At 36.9% G+C, this 16,712-nt stretch overlaps 1 protein-coding gene across 23 annotated transcripts in view; it reads left to right on the top strand.

Moving 5' to 3' along the window:
* CAB39L (calcium binding protein 39 like) overlaps positions 1–16,712 on the top strand; it is a 216,759-nt gene that overhangs the window by 156,097 nt on the left and 43,950 nt on the right. For all 23 annotated transcript variants that reach the window (XM_063697381.1, XM_055359855.2, XM_055359869.2 and 20 more), the window contains one exon: positions 9,434–9,552. In XM_063697381.1, the coding sequence (XP_063553451.1) occupies positions 9,434–9,552 (119 nt within the window). The remainder of the gene's footprint in view (positions 1–9,433; positions 9,553–16,712) is intronic.

Here is a 16,712-nt window from a genome sequence, read left to right as displayed (position 1 = left end):
AACATAGGTTTTCCTTTCACTTAGATAAATACCTAGGAGTAGGGCTGTTGGGGAATGTCAACTTTTTGTTTTGTTTTATTGTTTTAGCCATTCTAATAAGGGTTCGTGATATCCCATTGTGATTTTAATTTGGATTTCTCTAATGACTAATGATGTTGAGCATCTTTTCATGTACATTTTTGCTACCATATCTCTTCTTTTATGAAGTATTTATTCATATCTTTTGCCCCTTTTTAATTTCATTGCTGAATTTTGAGAATTCTTTATATATATTCTATATAAAAGTCAATGGCTTGTGTTTTAAAGTGGGTATTTTCTAGTCTCCGCCTTCTTTTCTCGTTTCCCTTTTCTCATCTATGCTATCTGTGAGGGATGCTCTTTTTCAGCATTCATTCTGGTTGCTGTGACTGCTGTTCACCACCTCTTTCTTCCCTCCTTTTCTCTTTTCTTATTTGATTTTAGTTAATACTTCCATATATATAATTCATTCACTTAGCAAATAATTGTGGAGCATTTCATGTTAAAGCTGACCTTTTTGAATTTGCCAGCAAACACAAGGGCTTCTTCAGGTTTGGGATCTTATTGGTTACATTGTGTGTAACCTTAGAATTGCCAGCTAATTTTTGGCATTTGGGGCCATTTCTGGATGTTGCTTCTTTATTATCAAATATATTTTTAGGGTTTTTCTGTCTTTTTTTTCTGGCCACTTCTGAGTCCAGGGCTTGAGATCTGGCAGTCTGCGGGTTGCAAAAAACTGGTTTTGAAATAGCTAAGGTTTCACTCCAGTTAGATTTGGCACGACAAATTGATAGCTACAAAGATTAACGTGTAATGTAGAGATCATTATTCACCAGCTTGTACCTGTTTCAGTGTTCTGCAATCCTTTCTATTCTAATCCTTTCCTCTGTTTTGGGAAGCGGTCCCTGGTAGCAGAACCTGCTTTTGTTATCCACAGGGGGCTTCCTTTGTCTTTGCACACATTTGCTAATGAACTAGAAGAATGTTTTCCTCTATGTAAAAGTTGGATAGAGTTCTGCAGAGCTTCATTTCTACTGGAATGCTGTATGGAATGTTCTTGTGACATTTCACTGGGAAGTATGAAAAACATGTTCCTATGACATTTCAAAGAGGGTTGATATTTATTCTGCAATATTACACTGCAGGGTCTAGAAAGGTTTGAACGAAACAGATGATTTATTTCATTTTAAAATCAATTTATGCTTACAGCTATATCTTTTTTATACAGCAAATATAGTCTTTAACATCAGTATAAATAAAATTTATGTAATTCAACCTTTTTTTTTTTCTGAGACAGGGTCTCACACTGTCACCCAGGCTAGAGTGCAGTGGCATGATCTCAGCTTATTGCAACCTACACCTTCCACCTACACCTCCCAGGCTCAAGTGATCCTCCCACATCAGCCTCCCAAGTAGCTGAGACTATAGGCATGTGCCACTACACCCAGCTAATTTTTGTATTTTTTTGTAGAGATGGGGTTTCACCATGTTGCCCAGACTGGTCTCAAACTCCTGGGTTCAACTGATCCTCCAGCCTTGGCCTCTCAAAGTGCTAGAATTACAGGCATGAGCCACCGTGCCTGGCCTATAAACATTTTTTAGTGTTTTAAAATTATGAGAGCAACTGATTTTGGAGTATTCTTTTAAATTGAAGATTCACCTACTAATTGGTTTTTGTGTGAACATAGGTTTCATTTCTTTGTGATAGATGCCAAGAGCGCAATTGCTGTTATGGTTAGCTGCATGTTTAGCTGTTTCAGGAACTGCTAAAGTGTTTTCCAGATTGGCTATACTGTTTTACATTTCCACTACAATGAATGAGTACAGTTTCTCTTCATTCTTGCCAGCATTTGATGTTGTTGCTATTTTTTATTTTAGCCATTCTGATAGGCATGTAATAATATTTCATTGTGGTTTTGATTTTCATTTCCCTAATGGCTAACGATGTTGAACGCCTTTTATGTGCTTGTTGCCATCTGTATATCCTCTTTGGTAAAATGTCTCTTCGTGTCTTTTAGCCATTTTCTCTGTTTTGTTTATTTTTATTTTTTTTTAAGTAGAGATGCGGTCTTGCTATGTTGCCCAGGCTACTCTCAAACTCCTGGCTCAAGTAATCCTGCTTCAGCTTTCCAAAGTAATTTCTTGCCTGGGATTATAGGCATGAGCCACCCCACCCAGCCTTTTATCCATTTTCTAATTAGATTGTTTGTTTGTTTGAGGCAGGATCTTGGTCTGTTGCCCAGGCTGGAATGCAGTGGCACAATCTCAGCTCACTCCAGGGCTCAAGCAATTCTTGTGCCTCAGCTTCCCGAGTAGCTGGGATTACAGGCATGCACCACCACGCCCAGCTAATTTTTGTATTTTTAGTAGAGACAAGGTTTCACCACGTTGGTCAGGCTGGTCTCGAACTCCTGACCTCTGGTGATCTGCCTGCCTTAGCCTCCTAAAGTGCTGGGATTACATGTGTGAGCCACCATGCCTGGCAGATTGTTTTTCATACTATTAAGTTTTTTGGGCTTTGATGGGGGGTTGAGTTTTGGAGGGAGGGTGTTTGGAGAGCATGGGTTTTTTGTTTTTTTTTTTTTTTTTTTAGACAGAGTTTCGCTCTTGTTGCCCAGGCTGGAGTGCAATGGCGCGATCTCAGCTCACTGCAGCCTCTGCCTCCTGGGTTGAAGCGATTCCCCTGCCTCAGCCTCCTGAGTAGCTGGGATTACAGGTGCGTGCCACCAAGCCTAGCAATTTTTGTATTTTTAGTAGAGACGGGGTTTCACCATCTTGGCCATGCTGGTCTCAAACTCCTGACCTCGTGAGAGCATGGGTTTTTATTTATTTCTTTTTTCTCTTTTTTTCTTTTTAATTTTTGTGGGTACATAGTAGGTAGTGTATATGAGATATTTTAGTACAGGCATGTAATGTGTAATAACCACATCATGGAAAATTGGGTATCCATCCTCTCAAGCATTTTTCCTTGGTGTTACTAGATCTTATTCATTGTTTCTATTGTTTTTTGTACCCATTAACCATCCCCATCTCACCCTCACACACTCCCCTACTACCCTTCCTAGCCTCTGGTAACCATGCTTCTATTCTTGATTTTCATGAGTTCACTTGTTTTAATTTTTAGATCTCACAAATAACTGAGAACATCTGATGTTTGTCTTTCTGTGCCTGGTTTATTTCACTTAACATAATGGCCTCCAGTTCCATCCATGTTGTTGCAATGACAGAATCTCATTCCTTTTTATGACTGAATAGTACTTTATTGTGTATAGGGTACCACATTTTCTTTATCCGCATTTTGTCATCTGTTTTTGGACATTTAGGTTGTTTCCAAATCTTGGCTATTGTGAACAATACTGCAACATATATGGGAGTGTAGATATCTCTTTGATATACTGATTTCCTTTCTTTTGGGCATATACCTAAGAGTAGGATTGCTAAATCATATGGTATCTCTATTTGTAGTTTTTTGAGGAACCTCCAAATTATTCTCCATAGTAGTTGTACTAATTTACATTCCTACCAACAGCATATGAGGGTTTCCTTTTCCCCACATCCTCACCAGCAATAGTTGTTACCTGATGTTTACATGAAAGGCATTTTAACTGTCGTGAGAGGATATCTCATTGTAGTTTTGATTTGCATTTCTCTGATAATCAGTGATGTTGAGCACCTTTTCATAGAAGGCCTGTGTTCTGTAGGTTTTCTCTTCACTTTGTTGATTGTACCCTTCACTGTGCAGAAGCTTTTAAATTTGATGTGGTCCCATTTGTCCATTTTTGCTTTGATTGCCTGTGCTTGTGGGGTTTTGCTCAAGAAGTTTCTGCCCAGACCAATGTCCTGGAGAGTTTCCCCAATATTTTCTTTTAGTAGCTTCATAGTTTCATAGATCTTAGATATAAGTCTTTAATCCATTTTGATTTGATTTCTGTATGTGACAAGAGATAGGGGTCTAATTTCATTCTTCTGCATGTGGATATTCAGTTTTCTCTGCACTATTTGTTGAAGACTGTCTTTTCCCCTCAATGTATGTTCTCAGCACCTTTGTAAAAAATGAGTTCACTGTAGGTGTGTAGATTTGTTTCTGGGTTCTTTGTTCTGTTCCATTGGTCTGTGTGTCTATTTTTATTCCAGTATCATGCTGTTTTGGTTACTATATAGCTCTGTAGTATAATTCAAAGTCAAGTCATGTGATTTCTTCAGTTTTGTTCTTTTTGCTCACGATGGTTTTGGCTATTCTGGGTTTTTTGTGGTTCCATGTAAATTTTAGGATGGTTTTTTCTATTTCGATGAAGAATGTCATTGGTATTTTGATAGGGATTGCATTGAACCTGTAGATTACATTGGGTAGTATGAACATTTTAACAATATCGTTTCTTTCAATCCATGGACACGGAATATCTTTCCTTTTTTGCATGTCCTCTTTAATTTCTTTCATCCATTTTTTTATAGTTTTCATTATGGAGATTTTTTTACTTCTTTGGTTAAGTTAATTTCTAGGTATTTAATTTTATTTGTTGCTATTATAAATGGGATTTCTTTTTTGATTTCTTCTTCAGATTGTTCACTGTTAGCATATAGAAATGCTACTGATTTTTGTATGTTGATTTTTGTATCCTGCAACTTTATTGAATTTGTTCATCAATTCTAATAGTTTTTTTGTGGAGTCTTTAGTTTTTTCCAAATATAAGGTTTTATCATCTGCAAACAAGGATAATTTGACTTCTTCCCTACCAATTTGGATGCCCTTCATTTCATTCTCTTGTTTGATTGCTCTGGCTAAGACTTCCAATATTATGTTGAATAACAGTGGTAAAAGTTGTCATGTTCCAAATCTAACATCTACTACTGTTGGGATCTGTCTCTCACTTTAGCTCTAATAATATTTGCCCTTCATTTCATTCTCTTGTTTGATTGCTCTAGCTAAGACTTCCAATATTATGTTGAGTAACAGTGGTAAAAGTTATCATGTCCCAGATCTAAGATCTGCTATTGTTGTATTGGGATGTGTCTCTCACTTTAGCTCTAATAATATTTGCTTTCCATATCTGGGTGCTCTAGTGTTTGGTGCATATATATTTACAATTGTTAAATCCTCTTGCTGAACTGACTCCTTTATTATTATATAATGACTTTCTTTGTCTCCTCTTACAGTTTTTGTCTTGAAATCTGTTTTGTCTGATGTAAGTATAGCTACTCCTGCTTGGTTTTGTTTGTTTGTTTTCATTAGCATGGAATATCTTTTTCCATGTCTTTATTTTCAGTCCATGTGTATCTTCATAGGTGAGGTGTGTTTCTTGTAGGCAGCAGATCATTTGGGTCTTGTTTTTTTTCATCCATTCAGCCATTCTGCGTCTTTTTTCTTTTTCTTTTCTTTTTCTTTTTTTTTTTTTTTTTTTGAGACAGGGTCTCACTCTGTCATCCAGGCTGGAGTGTGGTAGCACAGTCACAGCTCACTGAACCATTGACCTCCTGGGCTCAGGTGATCCTTACACCTCAGCCTCCCAAGTAGCCACCTTATGTCTTTTGATTGCAGACTTTAGTCCATTTACATACAATGTTATTATTGACAAGTGGGGGCTTACTCCTGCCATTTTGTTATTTGTTTTCTGGTTGTTTTTTAGTCATCTCTTCCTTCTTCTCTTCCTTTCTGTCTTTCTTTTAGTGAATGTGATTTTCTCTGGCTCTATGCTTTAATTTCTTGTTTTTTATTTTTTTGTGTGTCCATTGTATTTTTATATTTGAGGTTACCATGAGGCATGCATATACCATCTTATAGCCCATTGTTTTAAATTGATGACAACTTAATACTAATTATATAAAGAAATACACAGAAAGAAAACTAATAAGAACTCTACACCTTAACTTCCTCCTCCGGCTTTTTAACTTTTTGTTGTTTCTCTTTATGTCTTATTGTACTGTTTATATCTTGAAAAGTTGTTATTATTTTTGGTTGGTTCATCATTTAGTCTTTCTCCTTAAGACAAGAGTAGTTTACACACCACCATTACAGTGTTATACTATTCTGTGTTTTTCTATGTGCTTCCTGTTTCCAGTGGATTTTATACATTCAGATGATTTCTTCTTGCTCATTAACATCCTTTTCTTTCAGGTTGGAGAACTACCCTTAGCATTTCTTGTAGGATGAGTCTAGTATTGATCAAATCCCTCAGCTTTTGTTTGTCTGGGAAAGTCTTTAATTCTCCTTCATGCCTGAAGGGTATTTTTGCCAGATATACTAGGGTAAAAGATGTGTTTCCTTCAGCACATTAAATATGTCATGCCACTCTCTCCTGGCCTGTAAGGTTTCCACTGAAAAGTCTGCTGCCAGATGTATTGCAGCTCCATTGTATGTTATTTGTTTCTTTTCACCTGCTGCTTTTAGGATTTTTTTTCTTTGATGTTGGGAGTTTGATTATTAAATGCTTTGAAGTAGTCTTCTTTGGTTTAAATCTGCTTGGTGTTCTATAACCTTCTTATACTTGAATATTCATATCTTTCTCTAGGTTTGGGAAGTTCTCGGATATTATCTCTTAGAGTAAGTTTTCTACCCCAATCTCTTTTTCTACCTCCTCTTTAAGGTCAGTAAGTCTTAGATTTGCCCTTTCTAGACTATTTCCTAGATCTTGTAGGCATTCTTCATTGTTTTTTATTCTTTTTTCTTTTGTCTCCTCTAACTGCATGTTTTCAAATAGCCTGTCTGCAAGCTCACTAATTCTTTCTTCTACTTGATCAATTCTGTTATTAAGAGGCTCTGATGCATTCTTCATCATGTCAATTGCATTTTCAACTCTAGAATTTCTACCTGATTATTTTTAATTATTTCAATCCGTATTAAATTTATGATAGAATTCTGAATTCTTTCTCTGTGTTATTTTGAATTTCTTTGATTTTCCTCAAAATAGTGATTTTGAATTCTCTGTCTGAAAGGTCGTATATCTCTATTGTCCCAGAATTGGTACCTGGTGTCTTATTTAGTTCAGTTGTTGAGGTCATGTTTTCTTGGATGGTGTTAGTGCTTGTAGATATTTATCAGTATCTGACAGGACAGTGAGATCTAGGCAATCTCAATAATCCTTAATTTCCTTATTTATAATATGTATATATACATATTTACATTTGTACATTTTATAAAACATATATTATAAATCCTTAATTTCTTTTTTATAATATGTATTTTATAAGGTGGTTGTATGCATGTCAGAAAAAAATAACAAAAAGAATATGAAATTTAAAAAAATAAGGTTGTTGTGAAAATTGGATAATACCTGTAAAGCTCTTAGCATAAGTGCCTGGCACAGAGTAAGCACTCAGTAAGTATTTGCTGCTGTGAAGGTGGAGGTAGAGGTAGTGGGGAAGAGGAGGTACTGATCGATGTGGCAAAGGACATGGTTGTAGTACAGAGAGGGGCACTCATCCCAGGGGAGAAAACTCCTGAACTGAATCTTAAAGAATGACAGAGTTCATGAAAAAAGGAAGAGCATCAACAAAGATATAGAACCATAAAATGTTGTGTATATGTGGTGCAGCAATTTGGTACTAATAGAACTTGATGTAGGAATTGGAAGTGATAGTTAGCTGATGAGACTGGAAAAGTTGGCCGCTGTCAAGTCATTGAAGGGTATTGGACTTTCTCTCTCTCTTTCTTTCTTTCTTTCTTTCTTTCTTTCTTTCTTTCTCTCTTTCTTTCTTTTCTTTCTCTTTCTCTCTCTTTTTTTTCTGTCTCTCTCTCTCTCTTTCCTTTCTTTCTGTCTCTCTTTTTTTTTTTTTGAGATGAAGTCTTGCTCCATTGCCCAGGCTGGAGTGCAGTGGCACGATCTCGGTTCACTGCAACCTCTGCCTCCCGGGTTCAAGCAATTCTTCTGCCTCAGCCTCCCAAGTAGCTGGGACTACAGGTGCACGCCACCACAGCCGGTTAATTTTTGTATTTTTACTAGAGATGGGGTTTCACCATATTGGCCAGGCTAGTCTTGAACTGCTGACCTCTTGATCTGCCCCACTTGGCCTCCCAAAGTGCTGGGATTACAGGTGTGAGCCACCGCGCCTGGCCTTTTTGTATTGGACTTTTTTCTAAGCAAAAGGGAGACGTTGAAATGTTTAAGGAGAGAGATGGCATGGTCATATTTGCATTTCTAGCTAGCCCACTCTGCAGGGTGAGGATGCTTTGAAGTGGAGACAGTAACTGAAGCAAGCTCTTTCATAGTTTAGTTGAGAGATGAAGGCCAGAACTAGGGCCATACTGATTGAGAATGCAATGTCATTGTATTAGTATGTTCTCACACTGCTATAAGGAAATACCTGAGACTGAGTAATTTATAAAGGAAAGAGGTTTAATTGACTCACAGTTACACATTGCTGGGGAGGCCTCAGGAAACTTACAATCATGGCAGAAGGGGAAGCAGGCACAGACCTTCACATGGCAGCAGGAGAAGTAAGAGTGAATGAGCAAAGGGGAAAGAGTCCCATATAAAACCATCAGATCGTGTGAGAACTGATTCACTATCACGAGAATAGCATGAAGGAAACCACCCCCATGATCCAATCACCTCGCACCAGGTCCTGCCCTCCACACATAGGGATTATAGGGATTACAGTTCGTAATGAGATTTGGGTGAGGACACAGAGCCAAACCATATCAGTCATTCTTGTACTTATTTTTCATATAGTAAACTCAGGTCCAGTCCAAGATTTCTTTTGGAAAACCAGGCTAGACAGGTTGTAAGGTGTATGAGAGTGCAGGTCTTATCCATGAGGACTCTAAGAAGCCCTATCCATGATTGCATATCTGGTTCCTCTGTCTCACTGATTCGGTGATCTCTTCTATTCCTCTAGGCTAGATGTGATTTGTTATGATCACCTAGATCAAATATTTCCAGCTAATGGAAAACCCACTTTATTTTTTAAGTCAAGGCACTAGGGTGAAGAACAGTGAATAAAGTGATAACGTGAAAGCAAAAAATACTAGAAAGTAGATCTAAGAAAAAGGAATTTGGTTCTAACCTACATTTTACTAAAATCTTATTTTCTTCATCTGTTTTCCTTCCTTATTCATGAAGGTTTAAAAATGATAATCATAATTTTTTTCTTGCATAAAGGTAGACAGTGAAAAAACAAAGAATTCAGTTCTGTCATATTCACTTTATGTCCTTCCATGCTCTGTGGGAAATGGATTTCCCGTTGGTCAAATTTCCCCCAGCACACATCCTGTGGCAAGGAGCTGCATCCATTTTGTAGACTGTGTTTGCAAGCACAGCTTGTTAGGGGTCTATGGGAAGAGTAAGTTAATGTTTTTTTGCATATTAGAAAGGATGGTACCATTTCTGTCTGTGTGTATATATGTATGTATATATTCCACATACTATACAATTCATCCATTTAGAGTGTACAATTTAATTTCTGTTTGTTTCTTTAACAGGGAAAAAAAGATGTGACCCAGATATTTAACAACATCTTGAGAAGACAGATAGGCACTCGGAGTCCTACTGTGGAGTATATTAGTGCTCATCCTCATATCCTGTTTATGCTCCTCAAAGGGTAGGTACATGGCTTCCTTTCAAGTAGGGCTAAGTTTTTAATAGTTGTTAAAAGTGCATAGCATTAGTCTCATTTGAGATATGATCAGTTCCCTTTTGGAACTGCAGTAAAGGTATTTGTCATGTGTGAGGTCAGCCCTCCAGATCTGTCTCTATGATTACTGCAGCAAAATCCTTTCTTTGCACCTTAATGTTTCTAAATGTTATGTTTCCATTTACTGCCTTCCTTTCCTCCACATTTCTGCTATTTCTGTCTCTTCCTATTACAGTATTGCTTATGCTTCCCTATCTGCCCTATTCCTAGCTGCCCACTTACCCTTTTCCTGCTTGCATGAGATTGAATGCCCTCACCATGCACATAAGCACACACATATATATTCTGGTTCTGGGAACTGAAATACAGGTATGAGAGTTTTTCCAGTAGCTAGCATCTGCCAAGGTGAATGTATATGGGTCTATAGGGAAGCCATAAAACTGAAGTCGAGGTGGGTGATAGAATCCCTGATTATTATTTTTATGTATACTTATTTATAAATGTTTCTTGGGCGTTTGGAGGTTACTCTGAATCATAAAGACTGGAGATCTGGGTGTAGCAAAGCTTGAGAACAGCAGACCATCTTCTTCCTCCCCTTGTCTTGCTACTCCACCATCTCAAACCAGGACGTCTCTTTATTTTATAGTATTCGTGTTTTCAATTTTGCTGTTTCATACCTAGTCCATCTCACCTGTGTTCATTTTCTCTCTTGTACATTTTAAATATTTAATTGTATCAAAATAATACATAGTTTAAAAATCAGATATATCAATAAATAGCAGTTCTTTGTCTCTTTTTTCTTTTCTTTCTTTCTTTCTTTTTTTTGAGACAGCGTCTTTGTCTGTTGTCCAGGCTGGAGTGCAGTGATGCGATCTTGGCTCACTGCAACCTCTGCCTCCTGGGGTCAAGCAGTTCTCCTGCCTCAGCCTCCCGGGTAGCTGGGATTACAGGTGCCTATCACCACGCATGGCTAATTTTTGTATTTTTAGTAGAGACAGGTTTTCACTATTTGGCCAGGCTGGTCTCGACCTCCTGACCTCAAGTGATCTGCCTGCCTCAGCCTCCCAAAGTGCTGGAATTACAGGCGTGAGCCGCTGCGCCTGGCCTCTTTGCCTCTTTCTTCTCTATTTTTCAGTCCTGTTACCCAAAGACAACCACTTTTATCTCTTTTATTTGTCCATCATTGTTTTCATCATATATTTACCTCTGTGTTACAAATAATGGGCTTATACTAATTTTTCACTTATCAATTTTAAGTGGTATCTTTGACAAGATAAACTAGATGATAGTCTTTTTACTGCCACCATTATTCTATTTCCTTTCCCTTATCTTCCTAATAAACTTTATCATAATTTTAAATTTTAATAATCACATTTAGATTATTATGATTGCACAGTTATTATTCACTAGTGAGCAAAGTAGTGTACTATGATTACTTTTGTTTTGGGTACAAAATAATTGTTTTACTGGAGAATCGTTTCTTTCAGCTCTGGAAAGGGAAAGATCCTTGTATCATGTATTAGTTAGGGGATGCAAAGCCTCTATAACACATAGACCCCAAAGTGAAGTGGCCCCACAACAAGATAAGTATATTTCTCATGTAATAGTGCAGAAAAGATGTTCTAGTTCATCAGGGGGTTCTGTCATCTTCAGCATGTGCTATCTAAGATCACTTTGTTCATTGCCATTTCAGCCCACAGAAAGGTGAAAGTATATAAGAGATTTTATGTGTTTGGAGAATGACAAGAATTCTGGTGTGACTAGAGTTCTGTGTGAGTCAGAGGGAAGGGTGCCGTATGAAGTTGGAAGGACTGAGACCAGATTATGAAGAGCTTTCCAAGTCCTACTAGGGAGTCTGAATGTCATTCTGTAGGCAACATGGAGTCATCCAGGGACTAGACATGAGGAGTTCTGGTGGCAACATAGAAAATAGCTTGGGGTGGGAGGCTGAGATTCCAGCTTGGAAGAGTCTGGGGAAGAGATTATCATCAGAACTTTAGTGGAGATACTGAGAATGAAGAGAATGCGTATTTGAAAATATTTCCATTTCTTTCCAATTCAAAAGTAATACATGGTTATTATTTAAAAACTAAAACATTTTAGAAACATATAACAGAAAAAGAAAGTACATCCCATAATCTCTCCAAAAGAAATCATTATTGACAATTTGGGGACTACACCTCTGGTTTTAATTCTCTATTGCAATGATTATTCTTCTGTTTTTCAACCCAAACTTTTAACTCATTCCTTCACATCCTGTTTTGTATAAACCATTTACTCATTGTTTGCTATGTGCCAGCTATTGTAATGTCTTTACTTATGTTATATGTTTACTTTCCAATACTATGAGGACTACATATTATTTTTTTACCATTTTACAGATAAGGAAACTGAAACTCAGAGAGAGTAACGATATTGCTCAAGGTTATACGGCTAATACATGACAGAGCCTAGTTTTCCATGCAGATCTGACACTAAATCCCATGTTCCTCACCATTAATATACCTTTAAGAAGATTCGAGGACCGTTCAAATGTGAAGGGAGAGGGAATTGTTGATGCTCCTGAGGACAGGGTAGTGGAACAGTTGTACCATAATCAGTTTTACCTGTTACCATTTTCTTTTTTTTTTTTTTTTTGAGATGGAGTCTCGCTCTGTCACCCCGGCTGGAGTGCAGTGGCGTGATCTCGGCTCACTGCAACCTCTGCCTCCCAGGTTCAAGCAATTCTCCTGCCTCAGCCTCCTGAGTCCATGCGCTGGGACTACAGGCGCATGCCACCACGCCTCACTAATTTTTTCTATTTTTAGTAGAGACGAGGTTTCACCATGTTAGCCAGATGGTCTTGTGATCTGCCTGCCTCGGCCTCCCAAAATGCTGGAATTACAGGCATGAGCTACCGCACCCAGCCCCTGTTACCATTTTCTAATTTAGCACTGAATGCTAGAGATTTAGCCCTTCTTAAAAGTCAGGATTTTTACCTAATTATCCTTGTGAAGTCACTTTAAAACCTAGGGCATAACTTGATTGGTACATTTATACATCAAACAATAATATAAATGAGAGTATGATAGTAACATTCTGTACAGAACCTAAGTCTAACCATAAAGAATATAAGACAAAAAGCAATTGATACTTGTGTATCAAAGAGAATTATCTGGATATGTGGTATTAAACATGGTAAAAAGTATTTGAAGCCCAAGTTCTATGAAAAGATTATAAATAAGGACTTACTCACTCTAAATGAATTTGTCTTCTGGCTCAGGCAAATGACATTCCAGGGTACTGAGAGAACTTGAGAATGAGGTCACTGAACAGCTCTCAGTGATCCATAAAGAACTGTGGCCAGTGGACTATGTTCCAGAAGGCTGATGTTAAAATCATAAATTTCTCCCAATTATCCTGTTTTTTTAAGTTTATTATAAAAAATTTTAAGCAGTTTCATTTTGGCAGTTATTTTATAGATGGTGCTATGTAGTTCATATTTCATCACATTAGGAGATGTACTTTTAGTAATGCTGAGACTGAGCAATGGGTTCAGATGGTGACAGTCTAATCCACTATAAAGTTTCCCATCAACCTTAAACTTAATTGTTTTACCATCCATTGATGAACATTGCCTGATTCCATCATTTCACTAGAGGTGACAAAAAGGTAATTTTGAATTCTGTCATTCCTTTTGTATTTTTTATTGGCTAAAGTAGTTTTATAGAGAATATTGTCATTCACCCACCACAGCTTCAGGTGTTAGAATACTCTGAAGTATAATTCATACCAGAGAGGCAGAATAAATGCTCAATTCTTTTCTTTTAATTATCATTTTAGAGAAGAATAAGATATCCTAGGAACTTTCATAGGTGTCTAATGAGTTATTTCCCTCCCTCCCCCTGCCTTTATATATGTGTGTGTGTATAAATATATATATATATTTATTTATATATGTACAGAGACACACACACACTCTTCTAGTATCGGATGAACTAATGGATTTAATGTTTTCTATATGTCTTATTTAGTTCTACACATGTTTTTTTAATGCTCAGTTGGCCATCTGTGGCCCCTTCTAGGTGATATCCCTTAACATCACTAAAATAGTTTGTGAGAGCTTCTTTGCTTTCTGGTGTAACGAGATATGCCACCCAACTTGTACATTTGCTGACAAAGACCTGAAATTTCTACCAAGGATGTTGGTTCTTTTTAGAGAGGAATGGTTCTTAGAGACTACAATCTGGTTGGTAGGGGTGCTCATTGACATTGGATTGTTATTGCTTTTAGGCCTTTTTGGTGGACAGAACTAACTCATTATTTTATTTATTTATTGAGACAGGGTCTTGCTCTGTTGCCCATACTAGAAGGTAGTGCTGTGATCACAGCTCACTATAGTCTCAACCTCCTAGGCTCAAGTGATCCTCCTGACTCAGCCTCCCAAATAGCTGGGACTACAAGTGCATGCCACCACACTTAGCTAATTAATTTTTTTTTTTTGTAGAAACAGGGTCCCAGTATGTTGCCCAGGCTGGTTTCAAACTCCTGGGCTCAAGCAATCCTCCTGCCTTGGCCTCCCAAAGTGCTGGGATTATAGGCATGAGCCACTATGCCTGGCCTAACTCATTATTTTTAGTCAGCAAATGTTTCTAGATTAGAAACATACCTTCTTGACTATATTGAGGAAGCCAAGTGTTTGTTGAATGGCATTTTACAAAAGCTTTCCAGGTATTTCCTGGCCTTGTTTACTTCCAGCAATAATCACAAAAGTCATTTTCCCCCTTACATAATGTAATCTTTGTTCTTAAATTGAAATATTCTTGCACAAGCTCATTCTTCTAACCATTTTCTGTGTAATGATTACTGTAACTCACTGCCAGCTGAGACCACTGCTCTTACATTTTGGCTTTCATTAAATTTGAGAGAGACTTTTCATTATGCTGTCATTATTTGATGGGCATGTCTAGATAGTGCCTTCTCCACACTGACACAGTTCATTATAGTCCAGACTATATGATCTAAATTACAAATCAAGAAGGAAGATATGATTCAATTCTATAAAATAGTGATTCAGCATTCATCAGATTAACCTTTACTGGGGACCTGCCATGGGTTAGCCATTGTGGAAAATGCAGTAATTAGGCAGGATTCTTGCCATCAGGAAGCTTATCTATGAGTAGAATAGATTAGGTGAGATAAATATTGATTCTTTAACAGACCTAAGGATATTAATGTTAGTGGGATTTGAAACTTAACCTAAGCTTATCTTTTGGAGCACTTCTTTATATAGTAAGCAATAACCTATCAAAAGTCAATATACTAGAGGGTAGTCAGGTAGAAATGATCTATGTGAATTATAAATCACTTAAAGAGTACTGAGGAGAATTAGAATTCCCTATATATCTCTGTATATCCCTATGTATTTCTGAATTTAAGAAGTTGTAATCTCAGAATGACAGATGTCAAACTGCTGGGATGAAATGACAAGTGTGCTGACCCAGAGGAGTCTTGGTTTTTTAAAAACATTCTTTTGATTCTCAAGAATAAACTGTCAGTGCATCACAGATGGTTTCAATAAGCTTCAAGAAATGAAAGGAAAAAGAGAACTAATTATACCCAAAAGTTAGAGTGGAAACTTTTTATAGATGGTCTTAGTTTGGAAATTGAATTAAGAAATGAGAAAATGTTGGCCAGAGATGATGCATATTTTGTATACATCAGAGTTTGACTCTCATTAGAGTACTCTAGTATTAAGACATTTCTTCAGTTTGAGGTTCATTAAATTCATTATATGCATGCTTCGTGAAAAACATTATAATAGGCACTCTTCGGAGACTGGGGTAGGGACAGGAGAAAGTAGCAATAAATGACATAGACACCAAATGGAGATGGGGATAGGGGAGGAGAGGAGAAGGTAACAGGATAAGTAAAACATATCCCCAGCAATTAAATTGATTATAATGAAGTGAAGAAAATAGACCTATAGCAATTTACTGCAGTATAACATAATACAGAATGAAAAAAGTGTTAAAGAGAAATTACAGACAAGCTGTTGTATGAGTGTGAAAGGCAGAAAGAATAATCCTGAATCGTAGTGATTAGGAAAGGCTTCAAGGAGGAGGTGGCATTTGAACTAAGCCTAGAGAGATGAGAAGCATCTGAGTTGTGGGAATGTAAGAAGGGCATTCCAATTGAGGGAATGAGGGGCTCCAGGGAAATAACGAATGTGATGGGAGATGAAACTGAAAAGTTAAGGTTAGGGCCAAATTACAAAAATCCACATATATCTTGCTAATCAATAAGTCTGGATTTTAATTGTCCTTCCCTTAGATTCTTTCTCTAGGCCAACAGTCTTTATTTTATACTCTCTTGAGTACTCTATCAATAAATGACAGTGCTTTTCTCCTTTACATTTCAGAACATATACCCCTCTTTACAACATCTTTAATAAAACCCCACCTGACAACTGTTCCTTGTGAGCCAATAGGCTGAGTTTCAAGTTTTTCTAATAAGAGAAATTGCTAGCACTATAAATTGGCATTCCTTATATTCTACAAAGAATCATGACTATCTGAATGTATTAGCATTTAATGTTACTATGAGTTATTCAGGGAATACTCAATATTTGTGAATATCATTCAGCATAAACAGGACAAAAATGAATAAATACCACCCTGGTATCTTTGTTTACTGTTTCTTCTACTAATATTTGTAAATTTGATATTGGAAAGTAGTCTATTTCCTCAATTGAATCTTTATTCTTGAATCTGTCTTTCATGAAAATTCTATAATCTTATAAGGAGTAGTGCATTACTTATTGTTCAACAAATGTTGTTACTAGTAGTTGATGAGTAATAAAATATCTTAAAGTTTTATAGTATCATAAAAGTTCCATAAAAACTAGTATTCAGTTGAAATGGTCAATGATATCTCTTTAAAAATATGGTCAGATTTTATTTTATTTTATTTTTATTTTTGGAGACAGAGTCTCGCTTAACTTTCCAGGGTCAAGCAATCTCCCACCTCAGCCTCCTGAGTAGCTGGGACTACAGGCGTGTGCCACCATGTCCAGCTAATTTTTTTAGTTTTTGTAAAGTCAGGGTCTCAGCTAAATTTTTTATTTTTTTATTTTTTGTGAAGTCAGC

This window comes from Gorilla gorilla, chromosome 14, assembly GCF_029281585.2.
Source record: "Gorilla gorilla gorilla isolate KB3781 chromosome 14, NHGRI_mGorGor1-v2.1_pri, whole genome shotgun sequence".
Classification (NCBI taxonomy): Eukaryota; Metazoa; Chordata; class Mammalia; order Primates; family Hominidae; genus Gorilla; species Gorilla gorilla.
This window is presented reverse-complemented; position numbering and strand designations above follow the sequence as displayed.